Source organism: Trachypithecus francoisi, unplaced genomic scaffold (assembly GCF_009764315.1).
Source record: "Trachypithecus francoisi isolate TF-2019V2 unplaced genomic scaffold, Tfra_2.0 Lachesis_group3, whole genome shotgun sequence".
Taxonomy (NCBI): Eukaryota; Metazoa; Chordata; class Mammalia; order Primates; family Cercopithecidae; genus Trachypithecus; species Trachypithecus francoisi.
In genome coordinates, this window is record NW_022681468.1 from 104,518,785 (window position 1) to 104,541,902 (window position 23,118).

A 23,118-nucleotide genomic window follows, 5' to 3' on the forward strand; every position below is an offset into this window, starting at 1 on the left:
TGGAGCTGTTCAGCAGGTCTCAAGACGCTGGCAAAATCACAGCTACTGTAGACGAAGGTCTCATCCTGAGCTTATAAACCCATGCAACAAGAGCTGCAGGGTCATGGAGGCCTGGGTGGAAACTGGCCGAAGACACGGGAGCTGAGCAGAGCAGACAAGGAGAGGAGATGGAACGGAGGAGGCAGATCTCAGAAAACACTGGCAACTACACTCCTGAAGAAACCTCCAGAAAATTGCTAAGCCAAGAACATTATGTTTTAGCATACAAAGACTAAAGGAATACTGTTCCCACAGGCCCTGCTTGAGGAAATCACCAGGGAACAAATGTAGTCAACCAAAAGATGATTGAGGAAACAACAGCAAAAGAGCTGATGATAAGCACTAAATATATTTCACTTACATTAACATATATATTAATGCATATTAACATATAACTGTAGAAGCAAAACTAAAATCAAGTGGGGTTTAGAATGGCAAATCAGAATGTCAATGTTCTATGCCCTGACGATACAGATACAACAGAGCCAGCGTGAAAGTGGAAAGGGGAAGAAAATAACCAAGTGAAGTAACTTCCTTGATTGTGTCACCTGTAAGAGCCAGGCACCAAAGACATTACTCAAAGCTGAAAAACCAAGTAACAGAAATAGAGGATATTTACCTACATAAAGATAATCACTTAGAAATCAAACTTTAGGTTAATATGAGATAGAAAATTAATGAAGGCCGGGCACGGTGGCTCAAACCTGTAATCTCAGCACTTTGGGAGGCCGAGGCAGGCAGATCACCTGAGGTCAGGAGTTTGAGACCACCCTGGCTAACATAGTAAAACCCTGTTTCTACTAAAAATACAAAAAATTAGCCACGCATGGTGGCACGCGCCTGTAATCCCAGCTACTCTGAGGCTGAGGCAGGAGAATCGCTTGAACCCAGGAGGTGGAGGTTACAGTGAGCCAAGATTGCGCCATTGCACTCCAACTTGGGCAACAAGAGTGAAACTCTGGCCCCAAAAAAAGAAGATGAATGAAGAAAATGCAGAGAAAAAGTGAAAACATTGTATCATTTTTCATCATAAAAAATTAGTAGAAACTGAGTGAACAGATGAAATAATTAATGGTATTATATAAAACTGAAATTATAACATAAAATTATTTTTAAATATCAGGACCACACACAAAATCAAAGCAATCAGATCACAAAATGAAAGACTTTTAAATATACATAATTAAAATGCAGGTAAATTGAGTGTAGAATTTAAAGTTACTTTACTAAATTAGGAATTATCTGGTTTTTAAATTTTAAATTTTAAAATTTATTTTATATTTTAAAATTAGAGATGGGGTCTTGCCATGTTGGCCAGGGTAGTTTCAAACTCCTGGCCTCAAGCAACGCTCCCACCTGAGCCTCTTAAAGTGCTAGGATTATAGGTGTGAGCTACTGCACCCAGCCTAAATTCAGAATTTTGAATGAATGGTATGGATGTGGGAAAAATTGGTTTGGCAAATAGCAGGAATAAGTCTGACTGAAGGATTTTTTTTTTTTCTGAGACAGGTTCTTGCCATCTTGCCCAGACTGGCATGCAGTGGCTATTCACAGGCAGGATTACAGCCTCAACCTATTGGGCTCAAGTTATCCTCCCACCTCAGCCTCCCAAATAGCTGGGACTACAGGCTGACTGAAGAATCTTTTTTTTTTTTTTCTTTTGAGATGGAGTCTTGCTCTGTTACCCAGGCTGGAGTGCACTGGCATGATCTTGGCTGACTGGAATCTTTACCTCTTGGGTTCAAGCGATTCTCCTGCCTTAGCCTCATGAGTAGCTGGGATTACAGGTGTGTGCCACCACACCCAGCTAATTTTTGTATTTTTTAGTAGAGATGGGGTTTCGCTATGTTGGCCAGGCTGGTCTTGAACTCCTGGCCTCAAATGATCTACCCGCCTCAGCCTCCAAAAGTGCTGGAATTATAGGCATGAATCACTGCACCCGGCCTGACTGAAGAATCTTAATAAAGATGCTCTTCCAACTTCTCTGACAACCAGATATTAACAGACAAAACTGCCTTGGTGCCAACAAACAGCAGTTAGTAATATATTACAGCCTCTTTTTTATCTTTTGATATTCTAGGATTAGAAAATATTTAAATAAAGACATAAGATCTATAAATCTACAAAGAAGGTGCAGACTGTGCATACAAGCCTGTTGCTGTTCACAAGACTCATGGAAATAGAACTTCTTGATGAAAGCTACCCTCACTCCTAACGCACTCTCAGCCAGATCAATCCCTCAGTTCTATTGAACCTACTTCTTCTTTATCTCAATATCCATTTCCTTCATCTCCACTGCAAACTGCCTAATCGGAGCTGCCAACAATTCTGTCTTGCCTGGACTACTGTAAAGCCTCCTAATTGATATCCATGACTTTAGTCTTTGCCTCTGCTAAACTCTTTTCCTCACTGCAGCCCAAATGACCTTTCCAAAACACAAACCTGACTGTAACACTCCCCTCTTAAAAAACCTTTCAATGGCTTACCATCACTGACAGGATAAAGTCAAAAAACCCTAGCTTCAAGGAGCAAAAAGTTCAATCACACAGTAGCCCCTTCTTATTCACGGTTTTGCTTTCCATGGTTTCAGTTAACTGTGGCCAATCTTGGTCTGAAAATATTAAATGAAAAATTCCAGAAAGAAACAATTGATAAATTTTATAGGTCATTTCAAAGAGGCTGTGAAACCAAGAGCTCTTAATGCTGTGACCAAAGATGGAAGTTCTCTATAGGATGCCATGGCACTCGATGGTGGTATGTTTTCCTGTGGAGATTTAAGACTTAGGTGTTATATGACATAGTAATCCATGATTGTTGCCATGGGAGAGTTTTAAAGATTAACCAAAGTAAAAAGAAAAAACAAATTGTAAAATTTGTGCTGTTTTGAGCAGCAAGATAAAATCTCATGCCACCCCACCTGGGCTGTGAAACAACCCTTTGTCCAGTATAGTCACAAGGTACACACTAGGCTGCCCATTACCCATTAAGTAGCTGTCTTGTTACCAGATCAACTGTCCTGGTATCTCAGGGCTTGAGTGCAAGTAATCATTATTTTACTTAATAAATGGCCCCAAAGCGCAAGAGTAGTGATGCCAGCATATTACTATAGTTTTCTATTTTATGATTATGGTTGTTAATCTCTTATGGTGCCTAATTTATAAATTAAATTTTATCATAGGTGTGTATGTATAGGAAAAAACATAATATATGTAGGGTTTGGTACTATCCACAGGGTCAGGCATCTGCTGGGGATCTGGGAAAGTATCTTTTGTGGATAAGGTGGACTGCTGTACTCTCTTGGCCAGGGTTACAGGCATCGCACAGCCTCTACAGATGGCAATTTGACATTATCTATTAAAACTAAAAATACTTATACTCTTTAACCCAAAAATTCCATTCCTAGGAATTTATCATACAGGTATACCTTCATGTACAGATGGACTTATATACAAGGATATTTACTGCAGCATTGTTTATGATAGCAATAGACTAGGAATCACCTAAATTCCAATAATACAGGACTGATCCAGTGAATTATGGTATATCCACATTCCAAATAAATAAAACAAATATCCAAATAAAAAAGCAAGGTAAAGGATAGAAAATATAATATGCAACCTTTGTGTGGAAAATACACAGACACACACACATATTTTCAAATGTTAAAGAAAACAGCTCTGGAAGGATGCCCAAAGAACCTGCTTTGGCAACTGCCTTCAGGAAGAGGACCTGAGCAGTGGGGATAGTGAAGTGGGGAGACTTAATATTCTCTATATATCTTTTGTACTTTTTGAATTTTATACCTTGTGCATGTGACATATAGTTAACAAAAATACAATTAAAAATGAAAGTATATATGGAAATCAACGCTTGTGTGATCAGTGAGGCCTGTCCCTCAGCAAGAGTCCCAGATCTGTCTCTCCAGGTTCATCTCTTGGGTCCCTCCGCCCAACACTAACTTCTGTACTGACAAATGTGCTGTTTTGTAACTCCTTTATGTATTTTTTTCTGTGCCAGACATTCTCACCTTTCTCCTTGCCCTCCTGAAGGACTCCTTCTCATCCTTGAAGACCTCATTCAAGTTTCTTTTCTTCTTTAAAGACTTCCTGAGTTCTCTCCTCTACCCCAAAAAATGTTAGTGGCCTCCATAGCAAATTTACCTAATTCCATCATTATACCTCCATTCCGTGTGGTAGTTATTTATTTCATGCATATGTCACCTGCTAATCTGTGAACTCTTCCCCTCTGAAGAGGGCCCAATGCAGACCTAGGAGTTGGAAATCAATAAATACATGGTGGATGACTGAATATTCTCTGTACAATTCTACAAGGGCTGACCCCTCTTACTAAACATTATGACGGAGTGTGTGTGTGTGTGTGTGTGTGTGTGTGTGTGTTTACATCTATATCTGGAACTATGTAAAGATATGAGAAGGAATGTCATATATTTCTTAAAAATAAAAATGGTGTGAGCAGAATGAACCTAGTTGGCTCTATGTAAGCTTTTTTACTACAAGTGATATTAGTAGGTTTAATTTGCCATCCTGTCTTCTTCCCTCTTCCCTCATAAATTCTCAGATATTAAGGACTCAGTCTATGGCCAGGTATGGTTGCTCATGTCTAGAATCCCAGTGCTTTGGGAGGCCACTGTAGGAAAATTGCTTGAGGCCCAAAGTTCAAAACCAGCCTGGCAACACAGCAAGACCCTGTCACTACAAAAACACAAAATACTTAGCCAGGTGTGATGGCATATGCCTGTAGTTCTAGCTACTCTGGAGGCTGAGGTGGGAGAATTGCTTGAGCCCAGGAGTTGGAGGCTGCAGTAAGCTATGATCACACCACTGCACTCCAGCCTGGGCAATAATAGAGTGAGACCCTGTCTCTTCAAATAAAATCATAAAAATAAAAATAAAAAGTTTTATTCACCTTTGCATCCTTCACAGTGCCAAACACATAAGGGAAAGAACAGGAAAGAACAAATGAATGAAAAGTAGTATGGTTTACAACCTTCTAAGGGGTCACGGCCCTGGAATGCTGGTTTGGGAGAGCAAGGGACAAAACCAGGACCTTAACAGGGATGGGGCAGGGTAGTCACTTTTGCATAAGTTTTGGTAGTTTGTAATTTTTAAATAATTGCTGTATTTCATGTAAGTTGTTAAACTTATGTGCAGTTTTTCATAGTAGTCTTTTTTTTTACCCTGTCAGTCCTTACAGGGGCTGTAGTGATAGCCCCTCTTTCATTCTTAATACTTGTATTTTGTGTCTTCTTTTTTTTTTCTATGTAAGTCTTGCCAGAGGTTTATTGATATTATTTATCTTTTCAAATAACTAGCTTTGGGTTTATTTTCTCCACAGTTTTCCCGGTTTTAGTTTTATTATTTTCCGTTCTTTTCTATCTATTTGCTTTGGGTTTTTTTCTCTTCTTTTTCTAGTTTTCTAAGGTAGGAACTCAAGTTATTGATATTTCAGATTTTTTTTCTTTTCTAATATAAAAATTTTAATGCTATACATTTTCCTCAAGGCACTGATTTAGCAGCATCCAACATTTTGGTATGTTGTATTTTCACTTTCATTCAATTTAAAATGTTTTCTTATTGGCCTTAGGACTTCTTTCTTGACCCATAAAAGTATGTTCTTTTTTTAAAAGTGTTTAGAAATTTTTCTATTACCTTTCTGTCATTGATTTCTAGTTTAATTTCATTTTGATCAGAGTGCATACTTTGTATTATTTCAATTACTTCACATTTGTTAAGATTTATATTATGACCCAGGATATGATCTATTTTGGTGAATATTTTATATGCACTTGAAAAGAATGAGTATTCTGTTGTTACACAGAGTATTCTATATATGTCTATTAGACAGTTGGTTGATAGTGCCATTCAGTTCTTTCATATCCTTACTGATTTTCTATCTACTAGTTCTATTGATTACTGAGAGAGGAGTGTTAAAGTCTCCAACTATAATTGTTGTTTTCTCTATTTCTCTTTTCAATTCTGTCAGGTTTTGCTTCGTGTATTTTGAAGGTATGTTGTTAGGTGCATACACATTTTTTATTGTTATGTCTTCTTGAATTGACCCTTTTATCATTAGATAGTTCACTATTTTTCCCTTAGTAATGTTTTTGTTTGTTTGTTTGTTTGTTTGTTTTGAGACAGAGTATTGCTCTTGTTGCCCAGGCTGGAGTGCAATGGCATGATCTCGACTCAATGCAACCTCCGCCTCCCGGGTTCAAGTGATTCTCCTGCCTCAGCCTCCCAAGTAGCTGGGATTACAGGCATGCACCACCACACCTGGCTAATTTTTGTATTTTTAGTAGAGATGAGTTTTCTCCATGTTGGTTAGGCTGGTCTCAAACTCCCGACCTCAGGTGATCTGCCCGCCTTGGCCTCCCCAAGTGCTGGGATTGCAGGCGTGAGCCACTGTACCCAGCCAGTAATTTTCTTTCCTCAGAAGTCTACTCTGTCTGATACTAATATTGCCATTCCAGCTTTCATCTGATTAGTGTTTGCATGATATATATTTTTCTATTATTTTACTTGTAACTGATCTATATCATTATATTTGAAGTGGATTTCTTATCAACAGCATCAAGTTGGGAAAGTTTTTCTGGTCCTGTTTCACAATCTGTCATTTAATTGATATGTTTAGACCATTTATATTTAATACAATTATTTATAGGTTTAGATTTTGCTCAATAATTTTTTGTTTTCTATTTGTTTCCTCTCTTTTTCCTTCCTGTATTTCCCTATTCTTGCCTCCTTTTAGATTAGAATATCTTTTAGTATTCCACTTTAACTTATATAGTGTGATTTTTACTATATCTGTTTGTGTAGTATTTTTGTTGTTGCTCTAGAGCTTATAATATACATACTTAACTTTCCACAGTCTACTTAGAGTCAACATTTTACCACTTCAAGTGCCATACAGTAATCTCACCACCATATAGGTTTCTTTACCCTATACCCCTTTATGTTGTATTTGTCTTATATATTACATTTGCATGCATTAAAAAACCTCCAGCAGATAATGTACTTTTTTTTTAACTTTTTACCTTCAAACATATTTTAAAGAAATCAAGATGAAATGATCTATTATATTTACCAGGATATTTACCATTTCCATTGCCCTTCCTTCATTCTTGATGTTTCAGGTTTCCTTCTGGTATTATTTCCTTTCTGTATGAAAAATTTACTTTAGCAATTCTTTTTTTTTTTTTTTTTTTTTGAGACCAAGTCTGGCTCTATCACCCAGGCTGGAGTGCAGTGGTACAATCTCAGTTCACTGCAACCTCAGCCTCCTGGGTTCAAGTGATTCTCTTGCCTGAGCCTCCTCAGTAGTTGGGATTACAGGTGCTCCCCACCACACCTGGCAAATTTTTTTTGTATTTTTAGTAGAGAAGAGGTTTCACCATGTTGGCCAGGCTGATCTCGAACTCATGACCTCAGGTGAGTCTGCCTCAGCCTCCCAAAATGCTGGGATTACAGGCATGAGCCACAGCTCCCAGCCTAGCAATTCTTCTAGAACAATTCTTCTACATTCTGCTGACAATGTAGTCTCTTGTTTTTTCCATTATCTGAGAATGTCTTTATTTCACTTTCAATACTTCAAGATATTTTTGCTGAATGTAGAATTACAGGTTGAAAGTTCTTTTTTTTTCAGCATTAAAAAAAAAATGTTGTTCCACTTCCTTTTGGCCTCCATTGTTTCTGATGAGAAATCTGCAGGCATTCAAATCATTGCTCCCCTATAAATAATGTATTACATTTCTCTGGCTACTTCCAAGAATTTTTCATTGTCTTTACTTTCCAACAGTTTGGCTATGAGGTTTCTGGATGTGGAATTCTATGGGCTTTTCCTGTTTAGGGTTTGCTGAACTTCTTGATCTATAGGTTTGTGACTTTTGCCAAATTTTGAAAGTTTTCAGCCATTATTCCTTCACGTATTTTTTTTTTCCGCACCACTGTCTTTCTCTTTCTGATTATCCAGTGACACAAGTGTTAGACTTTTTGATACTGCACCACAAGTCTCTGAGGCTCTGTTCATTGATTTTTCTGATTCTCTCTCTCTCTCTCCCTCTCTCTCCCTCCCTTCCTCTCTCTCTCTCTGTGTGTGGGCATATGTGTTCAGATTGAATAATTTCTATTGCTTTAACTTCAAGTTCACTGACTTTTCCCTATCATCTATCATTCTGTTGTTGTGCTCAACCAGTGAGTCTTTTTATTCGGTTATTGTAATTTTCAGTTCTAAAATTGATATTTGGGTGGGTGGATCACCTGAGGTCAGGAGTTCAAGACCAGCCTGGCCAACACAGTGAAACTCCCATCTGTACTAAAAATATGAAATTAGCCAAGTGTAGTGGCACACATCTGTAATCCCAACTTCTCCCTCAGGAGGCTGAGGCAGGAGAATCTCTTGAACCCAGGAGGTGGAGGTTGCAGTGAACCGAGATCATGCCACTGCAGTGTGCCAGGCACTCCAGCCTGGGCAACAAGAGCAAAACTCTGTCTCAAAAAAATAAAAAATAAAATAAAAATAAAATTGATATTTGGGTGGGTGGATCACCTGAGGTCAGGAGTTCAAGACCAGCCTGGCCAACACAGTGAAACTCCCATCTGTACTAAAAATATGAAATTAGCCAAGTGTAGTGGCACACATCTGTAATCCCAACTTCTCCCTCAGGAGGCTGAGGCAGGAGAATCTCTTGAACCCAGGAGGTGGAGGTTGCAGTGAACCGAGATCATGCCACTGCAGTGTGCCAGGCACTCCAGCCTGGGCAACAAGAGCAAAACTCTGTCTCAAAAAAATAAAAAATAAAAATAAAATAAAATTGATATTTGGTTCTTCATATCTTTTACCTCTTTTTTTTTTTTCTTTTGAGACAGGGTCTCACTTTGTCCAGGCTGGAGTGCAGTGGCGTGATCTTGGCTCACTGCACCCTCAACATCCTAGGCTCAAGTGATCCTCCCACCTCAGCCCTGCAAATAGTTCAGCCTACAGGCACATGCCACCACACCCAGCTAATTTTTTTGTATTTTTTGTAAAGACAGGGTTTTGCCACGTTCCCCAGGCTAGTCTTTTACATCTTTGCTGAGACTTTCTATCTTTCCATTTGTTTCCAGAGTATTCACCCTTACTTGCCACATTTTTATAGTAAAGTCAGATGATTTTAAAGTCAGATGATTCTAACATCTGTGTCACTGTGGCATTGGCACTCTTTGATTGTCTTTCCATTCAAGTGGAGATTTTCATGATTTTTCATATGCCATATAACTTTTATTGTATTTGGACATTTTAAATATTACAAGACTCTGATTCTTGTTTAAATCTTATGGAGAGTATTAACATCTTTGTCTTGGAAAGCAATCTACCTAGTTGTGTTCAGGCTACAAATTTCATTCAGGCCTCTGAGGTTATAGCTTCAATCTCGGCTATATTTTCCAAGCCTTTCCAGTGCTATTTGGGGTTTTCTTATTGTTGTTGTCTTGTTTTTGAGATGAAGCTTTACTCTGTCACCCAGGCTGGAGTGCAATGGCACAATCTCAGTTCACTGCAACCTCTGCCTCCCAGGTTCCTGGGTTCAACCAATTCTCCCACCTCAGCCTCCCAAGTAGGTAGGACTACAGGCATGTGCCACCATGCCTGGCTAATTTTTTGTATATTTAGTAGAGAAAGTGTTTCACTATGTTGGCCATGCTGGTCTTGAACTCCTGACCTCAAGTGATCTGCCTGCCTCGGCTTCCCAAAGTGCTGGGATTACAGGCATGAGCCACCACACCCGTCCTGCAGGGCTATTTGGATCCGCCATGTGTGTGTGCCACCCAGTGGCCAGTGTGGGACTTGAATGATGGTTCATTAGTCTTTTTATTCTCAAAGTTTTTTATTCTCCAAGTATTTCATTCTCAAAGTTTTTCATATGCTCTTCAGAATCAGATCCATGCAGAAACAGCTTGGGAATGAGCCCAGAAATGTAAAAAGAGTTTATAAACCCAGAGGTCATTAATGATTCTCAGAGGTCATTTTCCCAAGCTTTTCCCTCTCCATAGTTTCCCCCATAGGGCCCCCTTTTTCAGTCCTCTGTCCAAATAGCTGGAGCTTCTTTTACTCCTCTCTGCCACATACTTTCACACATGAGTGTGTGATCTGGACCAAGGAAGAGACCCAGGAGAAAAAAAAAGGAACAGGGGCTTGTCCCACTCTTAGGATCACAGCTCCTCTGATTGGAGGGGGAAGATTCTCTTCTGTTAAAGTTTTAGGCGTCTGTGGCCTCTACTGCTACCACTGTCACTGCCAAGAAATCTCTTTTCCATTCCTGAAGCCTGATCTAGAGAGTTTCTGGAGCTCTCTCTGCCCATGTTAATGTTTACATCTGGGTTTCAGACAGCATTAAGACTAGGCCATGAAATGCCAGAAGGGGGGAAAAAAAAAAGTAAACACTGTAGGTTCAGTGGTACTTTGAGTTCTGGTCTTCATCCCCAATCTGTCCGTGACTATTTGCTTTTCAAAGTTGTCAAGTAGGTGTATCATATATTTTGCCTAAATTTTTGGCTGCATTCAGTGGGGGATACAGAATGGAGTGTATTTACTCTATCTTATCCAGAAATGAAACTGCCATAACCATAATAAATAATATTAGTTATTGTATTTTTCAATCCCAGAATTCTATTGATTCATTTTCAGGTCTTTTCCACCGTTTTTTGTTTTTTTTTTTTGAGACGAGTCTCACTCTGTTGCCCAGGCTGAAGTGCAGTGGCGTGATCCCAGCTCACTGCAACCTCTGCCTCCTGGGTTCAAGCGATTCTCCTGTCTCAGCCTCCTGAGTAGCTGGGATTACAGACATGCATCACCACACCCAGCTAATTTTTGTATTTTTAGCAGAGACAGGTTTCGCCATGTTGGCCAGGCTAGTCTTGAACTCCCGACCTCAGGTGATCCACCTGCCTCAGTCTCCCAAAGTGCTGGGGTTACAGGCATGAGTCACTGCGCTTAGCCTTTTCCACTTTTTATAGTTTCTAGGTATTTGGTGAAATTTGCAATCTTGTCTTTTATCTCCTTCAATATATGAAGGAGGTAAACTAATTTTAATTTTACAATTCACGTCTAATAATTCCAAAAGTTGGAAACCTGTGGGGCAATTTCTTTCTTTTCTTTTCTTTTCTTTTCTTTTTGAGACAGAATCTCACTGTCACTGAGGCTGGAGTGCAGTAGCACAATCTCAGTTCACTGCAACCTCTGCTTCCCAGGTTTAAGTGATTTTCGTGCCTCAGCCTCCCAAGTAATTGAGATTACAGGCATGTGCCACCATACTTGGCTAATTTTTGTTTTTTGTTTTTTGGGTTTTTTTGAGATGGAGCCTCACTCTATCACCCAGGCTGGAGTACAGTGGCGCAATCTCAGCTCACTGCAACCTCTGTCTCCCGGGTTCAAGCAATTCTCTGCCTCAGCCTTCCAAGTAGCTGGAATTACAGGCACCTGCCACCACGCCCAGCTAATTTTTGTATTTTTAGTAGAGATAGGGTTTCACCATCTTGGCCACACTGGTCTTGAACTCCTGACCTTGTTATCCACCCACCCCAGCCTCCCAAAGAGTTGGGATTATGGGCGTCAGCCACCACGCCTGGCCTAATTCTTGTATTTTTAGTAGAGACAGGGTTTCACCACATTGGCCAGGCTGGTCTTGAACTCCTGGCTTCAAGTGATCCGCCCACCTCAGCCTCCTACAGTACTGGGATTACAAGCATGAGCCAGTGTGCCCAGCAACCTGTGGGCCAATTTCTATCTTCTGTGGACTTATCTTCATTCTATGCTGAATATTACATTTGAAATACTTTTTAAAAATAATTTGAGGCTTAAGATGATGCTGTCATCCTCCAGATATGATTTTTGTTTGCTTCTGCCAGGTGCCTGAGGGCACTAAGTATCTTGAACCACCTAATTCTAATTTCAGGGATTGAGATATTTCTTACCACGTGACTTGGAGTTCGTCAATACCTCAATACTGTGAGAGTAATTTACTTGATTCCCCTTTCTCCCAGGGTACAAACCTTCAGAATCCCAACCCAAAACCCAGGGGGCTTACAAGGGCTCCCACTCTTGAGACCATGGGCTCTAATTTTTGTCTCCTTAGTCTCATGAGACTATCTAAACTATTGCTCAGTCTCTCATTCTCCTCTTCTGGCATAGGAAATACCTCCCAGGACAAAAGCTGTGTCAAATGCTGGGACTACCATTCTAGATTTCTATCTCCTCCCAGATCCTGGCCCAGTAATTCTTCACTTTGTCAGCTCTCCAGTGCCTTCAAGCAGATATTTTTATATTTTGTCTAGCTTTTCTAGTTGTCCTCAGTAGTTGAATTATCTAAGCCAGCACTACCAGAAGCTGATATTGAATAACTGTTAGTTCTCTTCCTTTTCTGTGTCACTCTTGGCCTTAGATAATGTTACAATTGGTGCTAAACAAACCAAAGCAGTACACAAGACATAGAAAGGAAGAAAAAATGTTGAGAAGCTTTCAATGCATTTAGGCATCAAAATTAGGATAGGCTGGTTTTACATTCCCTCTCTAGCCCACAATCTCACCTTTGTTTCATGCTATTCATCCTTCCCAGAATGTCTTCCTTTTTCTCTTTCAGCTAATTCCTTTCACCTGGGAATATTATCTTTTATATTTTAAAATTACATTAATGTTTTTTTAATATGGCATTTCCCATAATAAATCTATACATGATGCCAACCAGTCTGGCCTCTTCCTAGATGACTTCCCTGGTGACTCCAGACCACACCGTTCTCCCTCTCTGAAAGTCCTCTGTTATCATTCACCACATCCTCTTTGCACTTCTTTCTAGTGAGTCCAGTCCCCTCAATTCAGTAGATAATTCTTCAAGGCAAGGATCATGTCTCTCCTCAATCTCCCTCCAGCTCTCAAAAGATATTTATATCCATGTCCTCCCTGAAAACTAAAGAGCCCTGATTGTGAGAGGAGAGTTCCCATGCCTTGGGAAGATCATCCTCAGGACCTTCAAGGCTTCTCAAAAAGAGACACTTAGGTCTCAAAGCATTCAGCAGGGCTCTCCCACACCTACATGGTCCTCTCCAAGGATTTTGGCAGATGGGGCATTCTATCTTGTTCCCCTATGTACCTCAGCTCCAGAGATCTGAGGCAGTCCCAGGAAAAAAAAAAATCTCATAAAAAGCAGACTTCGAGGGCATTGAAGGTCAGTTTCCATTCATCAGCTACCTCCTGCCCAGAGAGAGAGCTATGTGAACAGCATGCCTGGGCTGGAGGAGAAGCAGACATTCTTAACAACTCAAGATGCCCCAGCTCTACCATCTGTTCCTCATCCATACCCATGAGAGACGCCTAACTCGAGCTTCCAGAGGTACCCCTATTCCCAGGAAAGAAAATCAAGACAGAGTAAGAGGGCACTGGCATAATATCCCAGAAACAGGGACCCTGAAAGTAACAAACCCTAACAAGAGACATGCCGGGCTCAAATGAATTAAAAAACAAACAGAACTTAAAAAGAGAGATGAGAAAGAAGATTTGGATCATGGAAATAGAGACTGTGGTCCCAAATGAGAAGGCTAAATACTAAGGTATTCGTTCTTCCAAAGTTTTACTAAAAGCCCATTCAAAATACAAATATGCCTTTAGTTATCCACGAAAGGATTTAACAGGCTTTATAATCTTGTTATACGTAATTCATGACTATTTAAAAAATGGTGAACAAAAAATTATAAAGTAAAAAACAATGGTATCTGGGAGTTTGGAGAATTTCAAACAATGATTCTACAGTTTTCCTAGAGGAATAAACAAGAGATAATAGTTAAGAAAAAATTTTAAAGGAATGTAAGAGAAGAACTTGCCCTGCCAGAAATCAAACCTGTAAAAATTCAAACAAGATTGTCTTATAAAAAATCAACACACAGATGAATGGATTATGACAGATGTATATGTAGGAATTAAAATTGGCTCTAGTATGTATAAGAATTAGTATATCAGGAAAGAAAAACAAAATAATAGATATGGTTTTAATATTCCACAAATAATGTTGAGGAAAATTACGTATTAGTCAAAAATCAAGCCAGAGACTGATGATATATTATACACCCAAATAAATTTCAGATTAATTTAAAAATCAAATGAAGGAATTCAAACAACAAAAATTAGTAAAAATACAGATTACTACTTAATCTAAGACTAGGGAAGGAAAGCATAAAAACTATGAAAAAAGGGGTTAAAATATTCGTACTATACCATCTCTTATATAGTCATTAAAAATAAAGTTCTTTTGAAGATTTTTTAGAAATCATGGAAAATGCTCATGAAATGATGAGAAGAAAGCAGGATAATTACGCCTTTAATCCTAGCACTTTGGGAGGCTAAGGCAGATCACGAGGCCAGGAGTTCAAGACCAGCCTGGCCAAAAAGGGTGAAACCCCGTCTCTACTAAAAATACAAAAATTAGCCAGGCATGGTGGTGTGTGTCTATAATCCCAGCTACTAAGGGGCTGAGGCGGGAGAATTGCTTGAACCCAGGAGGTTGAGGTTGCAGTGAGCTGAGATCATGCCACTGTACTCCAGCCTGGGCTACAGAGCAAGACTCCATCTAAAAAAAAACAAAAAAAGAAGAAGAAAGAAAGAAAGCAGGATATAAAACTGGATCAGAATAAAATGCATATTAAGTGGTTAAAAAGGCCAGCACAGTGGCTCACACCTGTAATTCCAGCACTTTGGGAGGCTGAGGCGGGCAGATCACCTGAGGTCAGGAGTTTGAGACCAGCGTGGCCAACATGGTGAAACCCTGTCTTTACTAAAAATGCAAAAAATTACTCAGGCGTGGTGGCAGGCGCCTCTAATCCCAGCTACTCGGGAGGCTGAGGCAGGAGAATCGCTTGAACCTGGGAAGCGGAGGTTGCAGTAAGCCAAGACCATGCCACTGCACTCCAGCCTGGAGTGCAGACTCCAGAGACAGAGCAAGTCTCTGTCTCAAAAAAAAAAAAAAGTATAAAAAACTACATAAACTACATATACACATAAAAAGATTGATAGATACACCAAGATGTCCCTTCATCTCTTGGGTGATAGTCATCTCTGGATGGTAGATAATAGGTGGATTTTTACTTTCTTTTTTCTTTCTTTATTTCTTCTTTTTTGAGATGGAGTTTTGCTCTTGCTGCCCAGGCTAGAGTGCAATGGTGCAATCTCAGCAACCTCTGTCTCCTGGGTTCAAGTGATTCTCCCGCCTCAGCCTCCCGAGTAGCTGGGATTACAGGCACCCACCACCACCCCCAACTAAATTTGCTTGTATTTTTTTTAGTAGAGATGGGGTTTCACCATGTTGGCCAAGCTGGTCTCGAAATCCTGACCTAGGTGATCTACCCGCCTTGGCTTCCCAAAGTGCTAGGATGACAGGCATCACTGTGCCTGGCCTTTACTTTCTACTTCAAGTTTTCAGAGTTTCCTCCATATTTTCTACTATGACCATTTTTTTAATAATAAAAATATAACTTTTTTTTCAAAAAAATTTGGCAGGATGAGAGTATGAAAAAACAGACCAGGCTGTTTTATCACACCTGTAATAGCAGCACTTTGGGAGGCCAAGATGAGAGGATCACTGGAGCCCAGGAGTTCGAGACCAGCTTGGGCAACATGACAACACCCTGTCTCTATACAAAATTTTTTAAAAAAGAAAAAATTAGCCAGGCATGGCAGCACATGCCTGTAGTCTCAGGCATGGAACCTGGGAGGCTGAGGCAGGAGAATCGCTTGAGCTCAGGAGGTTGAGGCTGCAGTGAGCCATGATCGCACCACAGCACTTCAGCCTGGGTGACAAACAAAGCAAGTTCCTGTCCCCCCAAAAAAAAAAAAAATCAAATTCATCCACTAAAACGCAATAGCTTAAAAGTATACATACATAGATGTTAAACACGTTTCACATGTATGACCTATGTAACAATTTTTTTAAGTTAAAAAAAAAAACACAAGGTTTTTGGCTTTGTTCTGCATCTGTGGGTGGTTTTTTTTTGGTTTGGTGTTTTTTTTTTTTTTTTTTTTTTTTTGAGGCGGAGTCTCGCTCTGTCGCCCAGGCTGGAGTGCAGTGGCCGGATCTCAGCTCACTGCAAGCTCCGCCTCCCGGGTTTACGCCATTCTCCTGCCTCAGCCTCCCGAGTAGCTGGGACTACAGGCGCCCGCCACGTCGCCCGGCTAGTTTTTGTATTTTTAGTAGAGACGGGGTTTCACCGTGTTCGCCAGGATGGTCTCGATCTCCTGACCTCGTGATCCGCCCATCTCGGCCTCCCAAAGTGCTGGGATTACAGGCTTGAGCCACCGCGCCCGGCCGTTTTTTTTTTTTTTTAAGACATAGTCTCTGTAGCCCAGACTGGAGTGCAGTGGCGCAGTCTCGGTTCACTGCAACCTCCGCCTCCCAGGTTCTAGCAATTCTCCTGCCTCAGCCACCCAAGTGGCCAGAATTATAGGCACATGCCACCACACCTGGCTAATTTTTTGTATTTTTAGTAAAGATGGGGTTTCACCATGTTGGCCAAGCTGGTTTCAAACTCCTAACCTCAAGTGATCCACCTGCTTCGGCCTTCCAAAGTGCTGGGATTACAGGTGTGAGCCACCACGCCCGGCCTAACCATGGGGTTTTTGTAGGAGCAGTGGAACCAACACAGACAACCTCTCAGGTACCACACTGCCTGAGCCCCTCCTCCTACCTTTGGGAGGCAAGGAAGAGGGGGCTAGTACTTCCTCCTCTGGTCCTACCAGGAGGATGCCACCATCTGGTATGGGGTTCCTCACCCTTTAGGCAGAGAAGCCAGATTTGCACACTAACTTGGCCAACAGCCTGGTCCCTTCCTAAATGAGCTATGAGGGCCTATGAGAGCCATCTCTTCCAAAAGGCCCTGCTATCCAGCCTGTGGGCTGTCAGGCATGTGCAGCAGCCCTACAAAGCCTTCCCCGGGCCACTGTGAACTTACCACTCCATTGGCCAAAACTACATGAGACCAGGCCTGAGGAGGGCAAGAGTCAGGAACAGGTTCCAGAAAGTCTGGTTTGAGGTCCCTGAGGTTTGTTCCACTCCAAAGCCCTCTGAACCACTGTTCCTACAGTCTGACCTTAGCACCCATAAAATAAAACCATTTCCCATGGTCACCCTTGAAACTAGTCTTTCTCTCCTTCCCGCCATGAAAGTTCTCTCCGTGGGAAAGCCCCTCCTGTTCTCCACAAAGCATCCTTTCCCCTTTGCTCTCTGCGAGGTGCTGTATCAGCTTGTCCCTCATGTGCTTCCCTTCACTGCTCCGAGAAACCACCTGTCCTCTGTCCCTATCCCTGGGAAACACTGCTTTCCTTCTGTTCCCCCATGAAGCCATTCTCAGATCCATAACTCCCACTTCCTCTACCCCAAGAAATAGTCTCATCTTAGTTCTCACCAAAACCAGAGGCTGTCTCCACTTAAGGTTATCAGATTTAGCAAAAAAAAAAAAAATACCGCGCTGGGCACGGTGGCTCATGCCTGTAATCCCAACATTTTGGGAGGCTGAGGTGGGCAGATCACTTGAGATCAGGAGTTCGAGATCAGCCTGGCCAACATGGCAAAACCCCGTCTCTACTAAAAATACAAAAATTAGCCAGGCGTGGTGCCTCATACCTTTAATTCCAACTACTTGGAAGGCTGAGACACAAGGATCGCTTGAACCCGGGAGTTGGAGGCTGCAGTGAGCTGAGATCGCACCACTGTACTGCATTCCAGCCTGGGCAACTCCATCTCAAACAAACAAACAAACAAAAAAACCAAAGAAAGAAATACTAGACACCCAGTTAAATCGGGATTTCAAATAAATAACCAGTATTTCTCAGTGTAAATATGTTCCATCTATTTTATCCACCCAGCTCCACTCTTGAAATATTTCTCCTTCTGCCACTCATAAGAAACACTGTCTTCTTTCTGTCCCACTATAAAACACTCTGTCTCCCAAAACCTCTGTGAAATAATGCCCTCTAAGCCCCTGAAACATGAAGCAATAACCAAAAGGGACAAATTGTTTCCTTCCTGCCCTCTCAATCCCACCCCTCAAGCTCCTTAATGCTGTCACCCATCTGCCTCTTTGGGGAGTGGACACTCCACTACCCCTGTCTCCACACAAAACATCATCTTTTCTCTGTGGGCTACCTGTTCCCTAGAAGGTGATGGCACTCCTGTTATCAAGTAAAACACTTTTCTTTTGTATCCCACCATAGTCGTATCTGATCCCAACTGCCACTTACTTAGTTCTTAGTGGGCACCAGATTCTTACAACAGCCCTATGAAGTAGGTATTATTATTATTATTCCAATTTTACAACTGGCTCTAGCTCACACCATGTTAAGGCAGTCAGATTTGCATATAGGTATGCCTGACTCCAGAACCTTAGATAAACCCAGATTCAACCAGCATTTCCTGGACATTCAGCTTTGTTAAAAATCTAATGAACAGCCAAGTTGCCACCTGCTGTACACTATGGCACACACCTGCTCCTCCATCTCCCTCATGAAACACTGTTGCCTCAGCAAAGCCCACAGAAAGCACTCCACTGGACCCCTTTCCCACCCCAGAGAATATTATCTTCTTCCACCTCCCTCCAGGGCACAGTCCCCTTGGCTGTGAACTCCTACACTCCCAGAAGAGGGTCACAGTCAGGCTGTGCTGCCCACATGCCTGGCATCAGGAAACGGGCTGGGGCGAAGGGCATGCCTGCGGTTCCTGTAGCTGGCACTCCAGTCCCTCTCCACCCCTTTCTATAAATAGCCCACTGCTCACTAGCTGCCGGAGCAGTTGCAGCAAGTTTCCATGAGGTCAGCTTCCCAGAGCGGCCTCCAGGCACCCAACACCCACACTTACCTCTCCTGGAGTCCTGTGGCCTGCTTGCCCCTGCAGTGGGCTGTCCCGGGTGCCATGTCTCCGCCGGGCAGGGGGTGTCGGCACCTGGACAGAGGCCTGAGGTGGGGCCTTCACTAAGCTCTGGGCCCCACATTCTGGAGCTTGACTCAGAGAGGAAATGGGCTTACTGTCGGTGGTGGCCTCTCCTTTGGGCTTTGGAGGGGCGAATCTCTTTCTGTTGAAAGGCCTAGTCGGCTGGGGGGTGAAGGAGTGTGTGGGCTGGCCAGGAGCACCAGGCACCCTCTCGTCTCTAGCCCTGATGGGTGCCTTCCCCTTGAGACTCTCTCCAGGCGCCTGGACACTCAGGGTCTGGGGGCCGTCTTCCCCCAGAAGCCTGACTGCCCGGGTGTTCTCCAGGTACATGTCCTTCAAGGAGAAATACACTTCCTGGCCTGGGCCTGGGCCTGGGCCTGGGCCTGGGCCCGGGCCAGGGGCTTTCTGGGCCTTGTCTGGAGTGCCCACAGCAGAGGTTGGCTTCCTGGTACTATCTGTGCCAGAGGACCCAGGCCCCCGTGCAGCCCTGCCTCTGGGCTGGGTCTGAACCTGCTCCATGCCCGCGGGCCCCTGAGTCCCGCAGGAGTCAGGCTCGTCTGAGTTGGGGATGCAGTTTTCTGAAGAAAGGCGGCTTGGGGCTGCCTTTTCTAACTCTGGCTTCCGCAGGCCTTGCTTGGATTCCTCATCTTTCTTTTTCTTCTTGGCCCCACTCTCCTCTTTGAGGACTCTCTGAGGCCCCAGCTCCATGGCGTCACAGATGTATGTCAGCAAGCCATGCTCTCCGTCCTCCCCATTCTCGGGGGCAGCCTCCCCGTTGGTGGTCACTTCTCCAGAAGCAAAACTGTTGATCAGGCCCAAACCTGAGTGCTGAGCAGACTCAGTCTCTCCCTCCTGCCAAACCGCCAGGGTCCCACTCTCAGGGTCCCTGGTAGGGACCGAGGGGTCCAGCGCTTCAGCCCCACTCAGTCGCCGCTTTCGCTGGAAGCGGTCGGGGCTGAGCTTGCGCAGCGTGTCGGCCTCCCCTGGCGCCGCCTTCTCGTGCTTCCAGCTCTGCTCGATCTCGCGCAGCTTTGCCGCAGCCTTGCGCTTCAACTTGGCGAACCAGCGCTGGTGGATCTTGTACTCGGTCATGGTGCCCACCTCCAGGACCCCTGAGCAGGACACAATGCCCTTGCTGTTCTGGGCAGAGGCCTGGTAGATGGCGGCATCTTCTTCTCGACACCTAGAGGTAGGAGCTTGAGGTGCCACCTCTCCCCTCCTGAGAGGTGAGAGCCCCCACACCCCCCAGCCAGAGCCATTCAGAGCCAGGCATGCTTCCCCCTCCCCAGGGCAAGCCCTGCCGTGTGCCACGCCCCATCTCACACGTCACAACATACAACACCCTCCATTACAGTTGAGGGAACTGAGGCTGGCAAAAGGGTGGCGGCTGACCAAGGCCATACTGTCCCAGGAGGGATTAGACTTGGGGCCCAGGAGAGCTCCCTTCAGAAGCATGTGACCAACACAGCCCCTTGTGAAGTCATGATGATACAGTTGCTTTTTTTGACCGCTGACCTCATGGAAAATATTTCTGTAGGTCAGGACCTCCGCTGGTTGCACCAGCTCTCTGTCAGGAATACTCCCACTCTGGCCTTAGGCAGATGTGGTTCACCAGGTGGTTCAACCACACAGCAGAATCCCGCCCGCCATCCCCAGAGAGTGCCCGGGCATCTCCATCTAGACTGCTCCATTTCTGAGGGCAGGACCCCAGCCAAAGGGCCCTCGGGAGGGCAGAGAGAGCAAAACAGGCCCTTCTCCCTCACCTGTACAGCTGCAGTGTGTGGCGGTTGCCCTGATGAGTGATCTCATATTTTGGCAAGCCACAGTAGCGGTCCAGCTCCATATCATCCTTGTACCAGGTCACCTCTGGCTCTGGGTATCCTGAGAAAGAAGCAGGAGATTGGGTTGCAGGAAGGCCAGTTCCAAAATAATGGGAAGAGGCCGGGCACTGTGGCTCACACCTGTAATCCCAGCACTTTGGGAGGCTGAGGTAGGCAGATCATCTGAGGTCAGGAGTTTGAGACCAGCCTGGCCAACATGGTGAAACCCAGTCTCTACTAAAAATACAAAAAAAAATTACCCAGACATAGTGGCGGGCTCCTGTAATCCCAGCTCCTTGGGAGGCTGAGGCAGGAGAATCGCTTGAACCCAGGAGGTGGAGGTTGCAGTAAGCCAAGATCTCGCCACTGCACTCCAGCCTAGGCGATAGAGTGAGACTCCATCTCAGTAATAGTAATAATAATAATAATAATAATAATGGGAGGAGAGAACACGAGGTCATGGCTTTCCAGACCACCTGAAAAGACTGGACAGGACCACCTGCCCCAGGCTTTCTGGAAGAACAGAGCCACTGTATGATAGCTCAGCTTATTTTTAGAAGCTGGTCCCTGTCAAAGCTGAAAACAATTCCCCTTCAACAATAGGAAGGAAAATATGGAGGAGAAACTTCCTAGCTTCCTAATGGGAAGGGAGACAAGGAGTTTCCAGAAATCCCTGCCTCCTAGGAATAAGCTTCCTTCTATAGTGGCCCATTCTACTTCCTCAACTGCAGTAAGGGCTCTATCTACAGAGATCTCCTCCCCCATGTCCCACCATGAGCATCTCTTCCAAGAGCCCTCCTTCTTTCATTTCAGGTTCCTGAGCTGTTAGGATTATTTGACAACATGGCTAAAGCATCTATCTGTCCACCCATTCATTCATTTACCTATCGTCCATCTGTCCACACATCTACACCTTCCTACCCACCCTGTCACTGCAGTGACACTGACTGAGGTGTCTGCCCAGCCCCTTCTCGGGCACTTCCAGCCCACCCACAGGAGGAGCTCCCAGCTGTTACTGTCACGTGTCCCTTATCTCTCTGTCCACAGTTGATTGGTTCAGTAATGGACGCCAAATCAGCTAATCTAGCTAATTATTTGACCAAGTATTTGGGAATTAGGACCTACAGACAGTCTACCATTGTGTCTGGAAATTTAGCTTCAAAAGGGTAGAGTAGCCATGTTCTGCCACATGGACTGAGAAGCAAACACTACAGTGAGAGATGGAAAAAGGAAGTCGATGTTCAGGATTGAATAAGAAGTGGAAGACAGAGAGAGTTCCAAGATGCTTCCAAGTACTAGTTCCATTCCTTGCCTGGGCACAGCTGCCCTCCTCTTGTCAATTCCATAAGAAACCCCTCTGGACTTACCAATGAATCCTGATTCATATCTTAAGCTGACTGATCTGCATTACTTGCTCGAAATGAGACTGCTAACATACATTCACTCAAAGATATATATTAAGTATATATGAACAGCAAGCTAGGGTTATGAGGACACAGAACCACATGAGACAGCGTCTGTGCTCTCCAGGAGCTTATTGTGCGAAAGACAAGGTGAGACATGGCCAGGTGCAGTGGCTCAAGCCTGTAATCCCAGCACTTTGGAAGGCCAAGGTGGGCGGATCACGAGGTCAGGAGATCGAGACCATCCTGGCTAACACGGTGAAACCCCGTCTCTACTAAAAATACAAAAAAAATTAGCCGGGCGTGGTGGCGGATGCCTGTAGTCCCAGCTGCTCAGGAGGCTGAGGCAGGAGAATGGCGTGAATCCGGGAGGCAGAGCTTGCAGTGAGCCGAGATCACACCACTGCACTCCAGCCTGGGCAACAGAGCAAGACTCAGTCTCAAAAAAAAAAAAAAGAAAAGAGAAAAAAAGAAAAGGTGAGACATGGCATGCACCTGGACAAGGCAGCAATGTACCTAGCATCTGCACAGGTGCTCTGCCTTTCCTACTGCCTACAGATACACCATGCTCCTAAGTAAAGCTTCCCCTCACTGGATCCTACCTGCTCATGCCTAATCAAGGACATTTCTCTAGCAATTATTCCAGCTCATCCTGCATCATCAAATTTTTCCTCTCTGTTACATCTTTCCCATCAGTGTACAAGCCTGCTCTACTGTGTCCTTCTTTAAAAAGAACTTCCTTTGACCCCACAGCCTCCTCCAACCCCTGCTCTCATTTCTCTGCTCTCTGCTTTACAGAAAAATTCTTTGAAAGAGCTGCCTGTACTCACTGTCTTCATTTTCCTTCCTCCAGTCATACTTTTATAGCCTCTCTTGCACCAGAATTGCTCTTGTCAAAGTC

General features: G+C 43.6%; 1 protein-coding gene and 1 pseudogene across 5 annotated transcripts in view; one reads left to right on the top strand and one right to left on the bottom strand.

The window, feature by feature from the left end:
• ALPK3 (alpha kinase 3) overlaps positions 1 to 23,118 on the bottom strand; it is a 60,796-nt gene that overhangs the window by 16,400 nt on the left and 21,278 nt on the right. For 4 of the 5 annotated variants that reach the window (XM_033190906.1, XM_033190905.1, XM_033190907.1 and 1 more), the window contains 3 exons: positions 20,758 to 20,875; positions 19,390 to 20,177; positions 18,923 to 19,359 (listed from right to left, as the gene is read on the bottom strand). In XM_033190906.1, the coding sequence (XP_033046797.1) occupies positions 18,923 to 19,359; positions 19,390 to 20,177; positions 20,758 to 20,875 (1,343 nt within the window). Of the gene's footprint in view, positions 1 to 18,922; positions 20,178 to 20,757; positions 20,876 to 23,118 lie in introns of all 5 variants that reach the window. The other variant, XM_033190904.1, reaches the window with a different exon arrangement.
• On the top strand, positions 2,702 to 2,819 carry LOC117071886 (annotated as a pseudogene).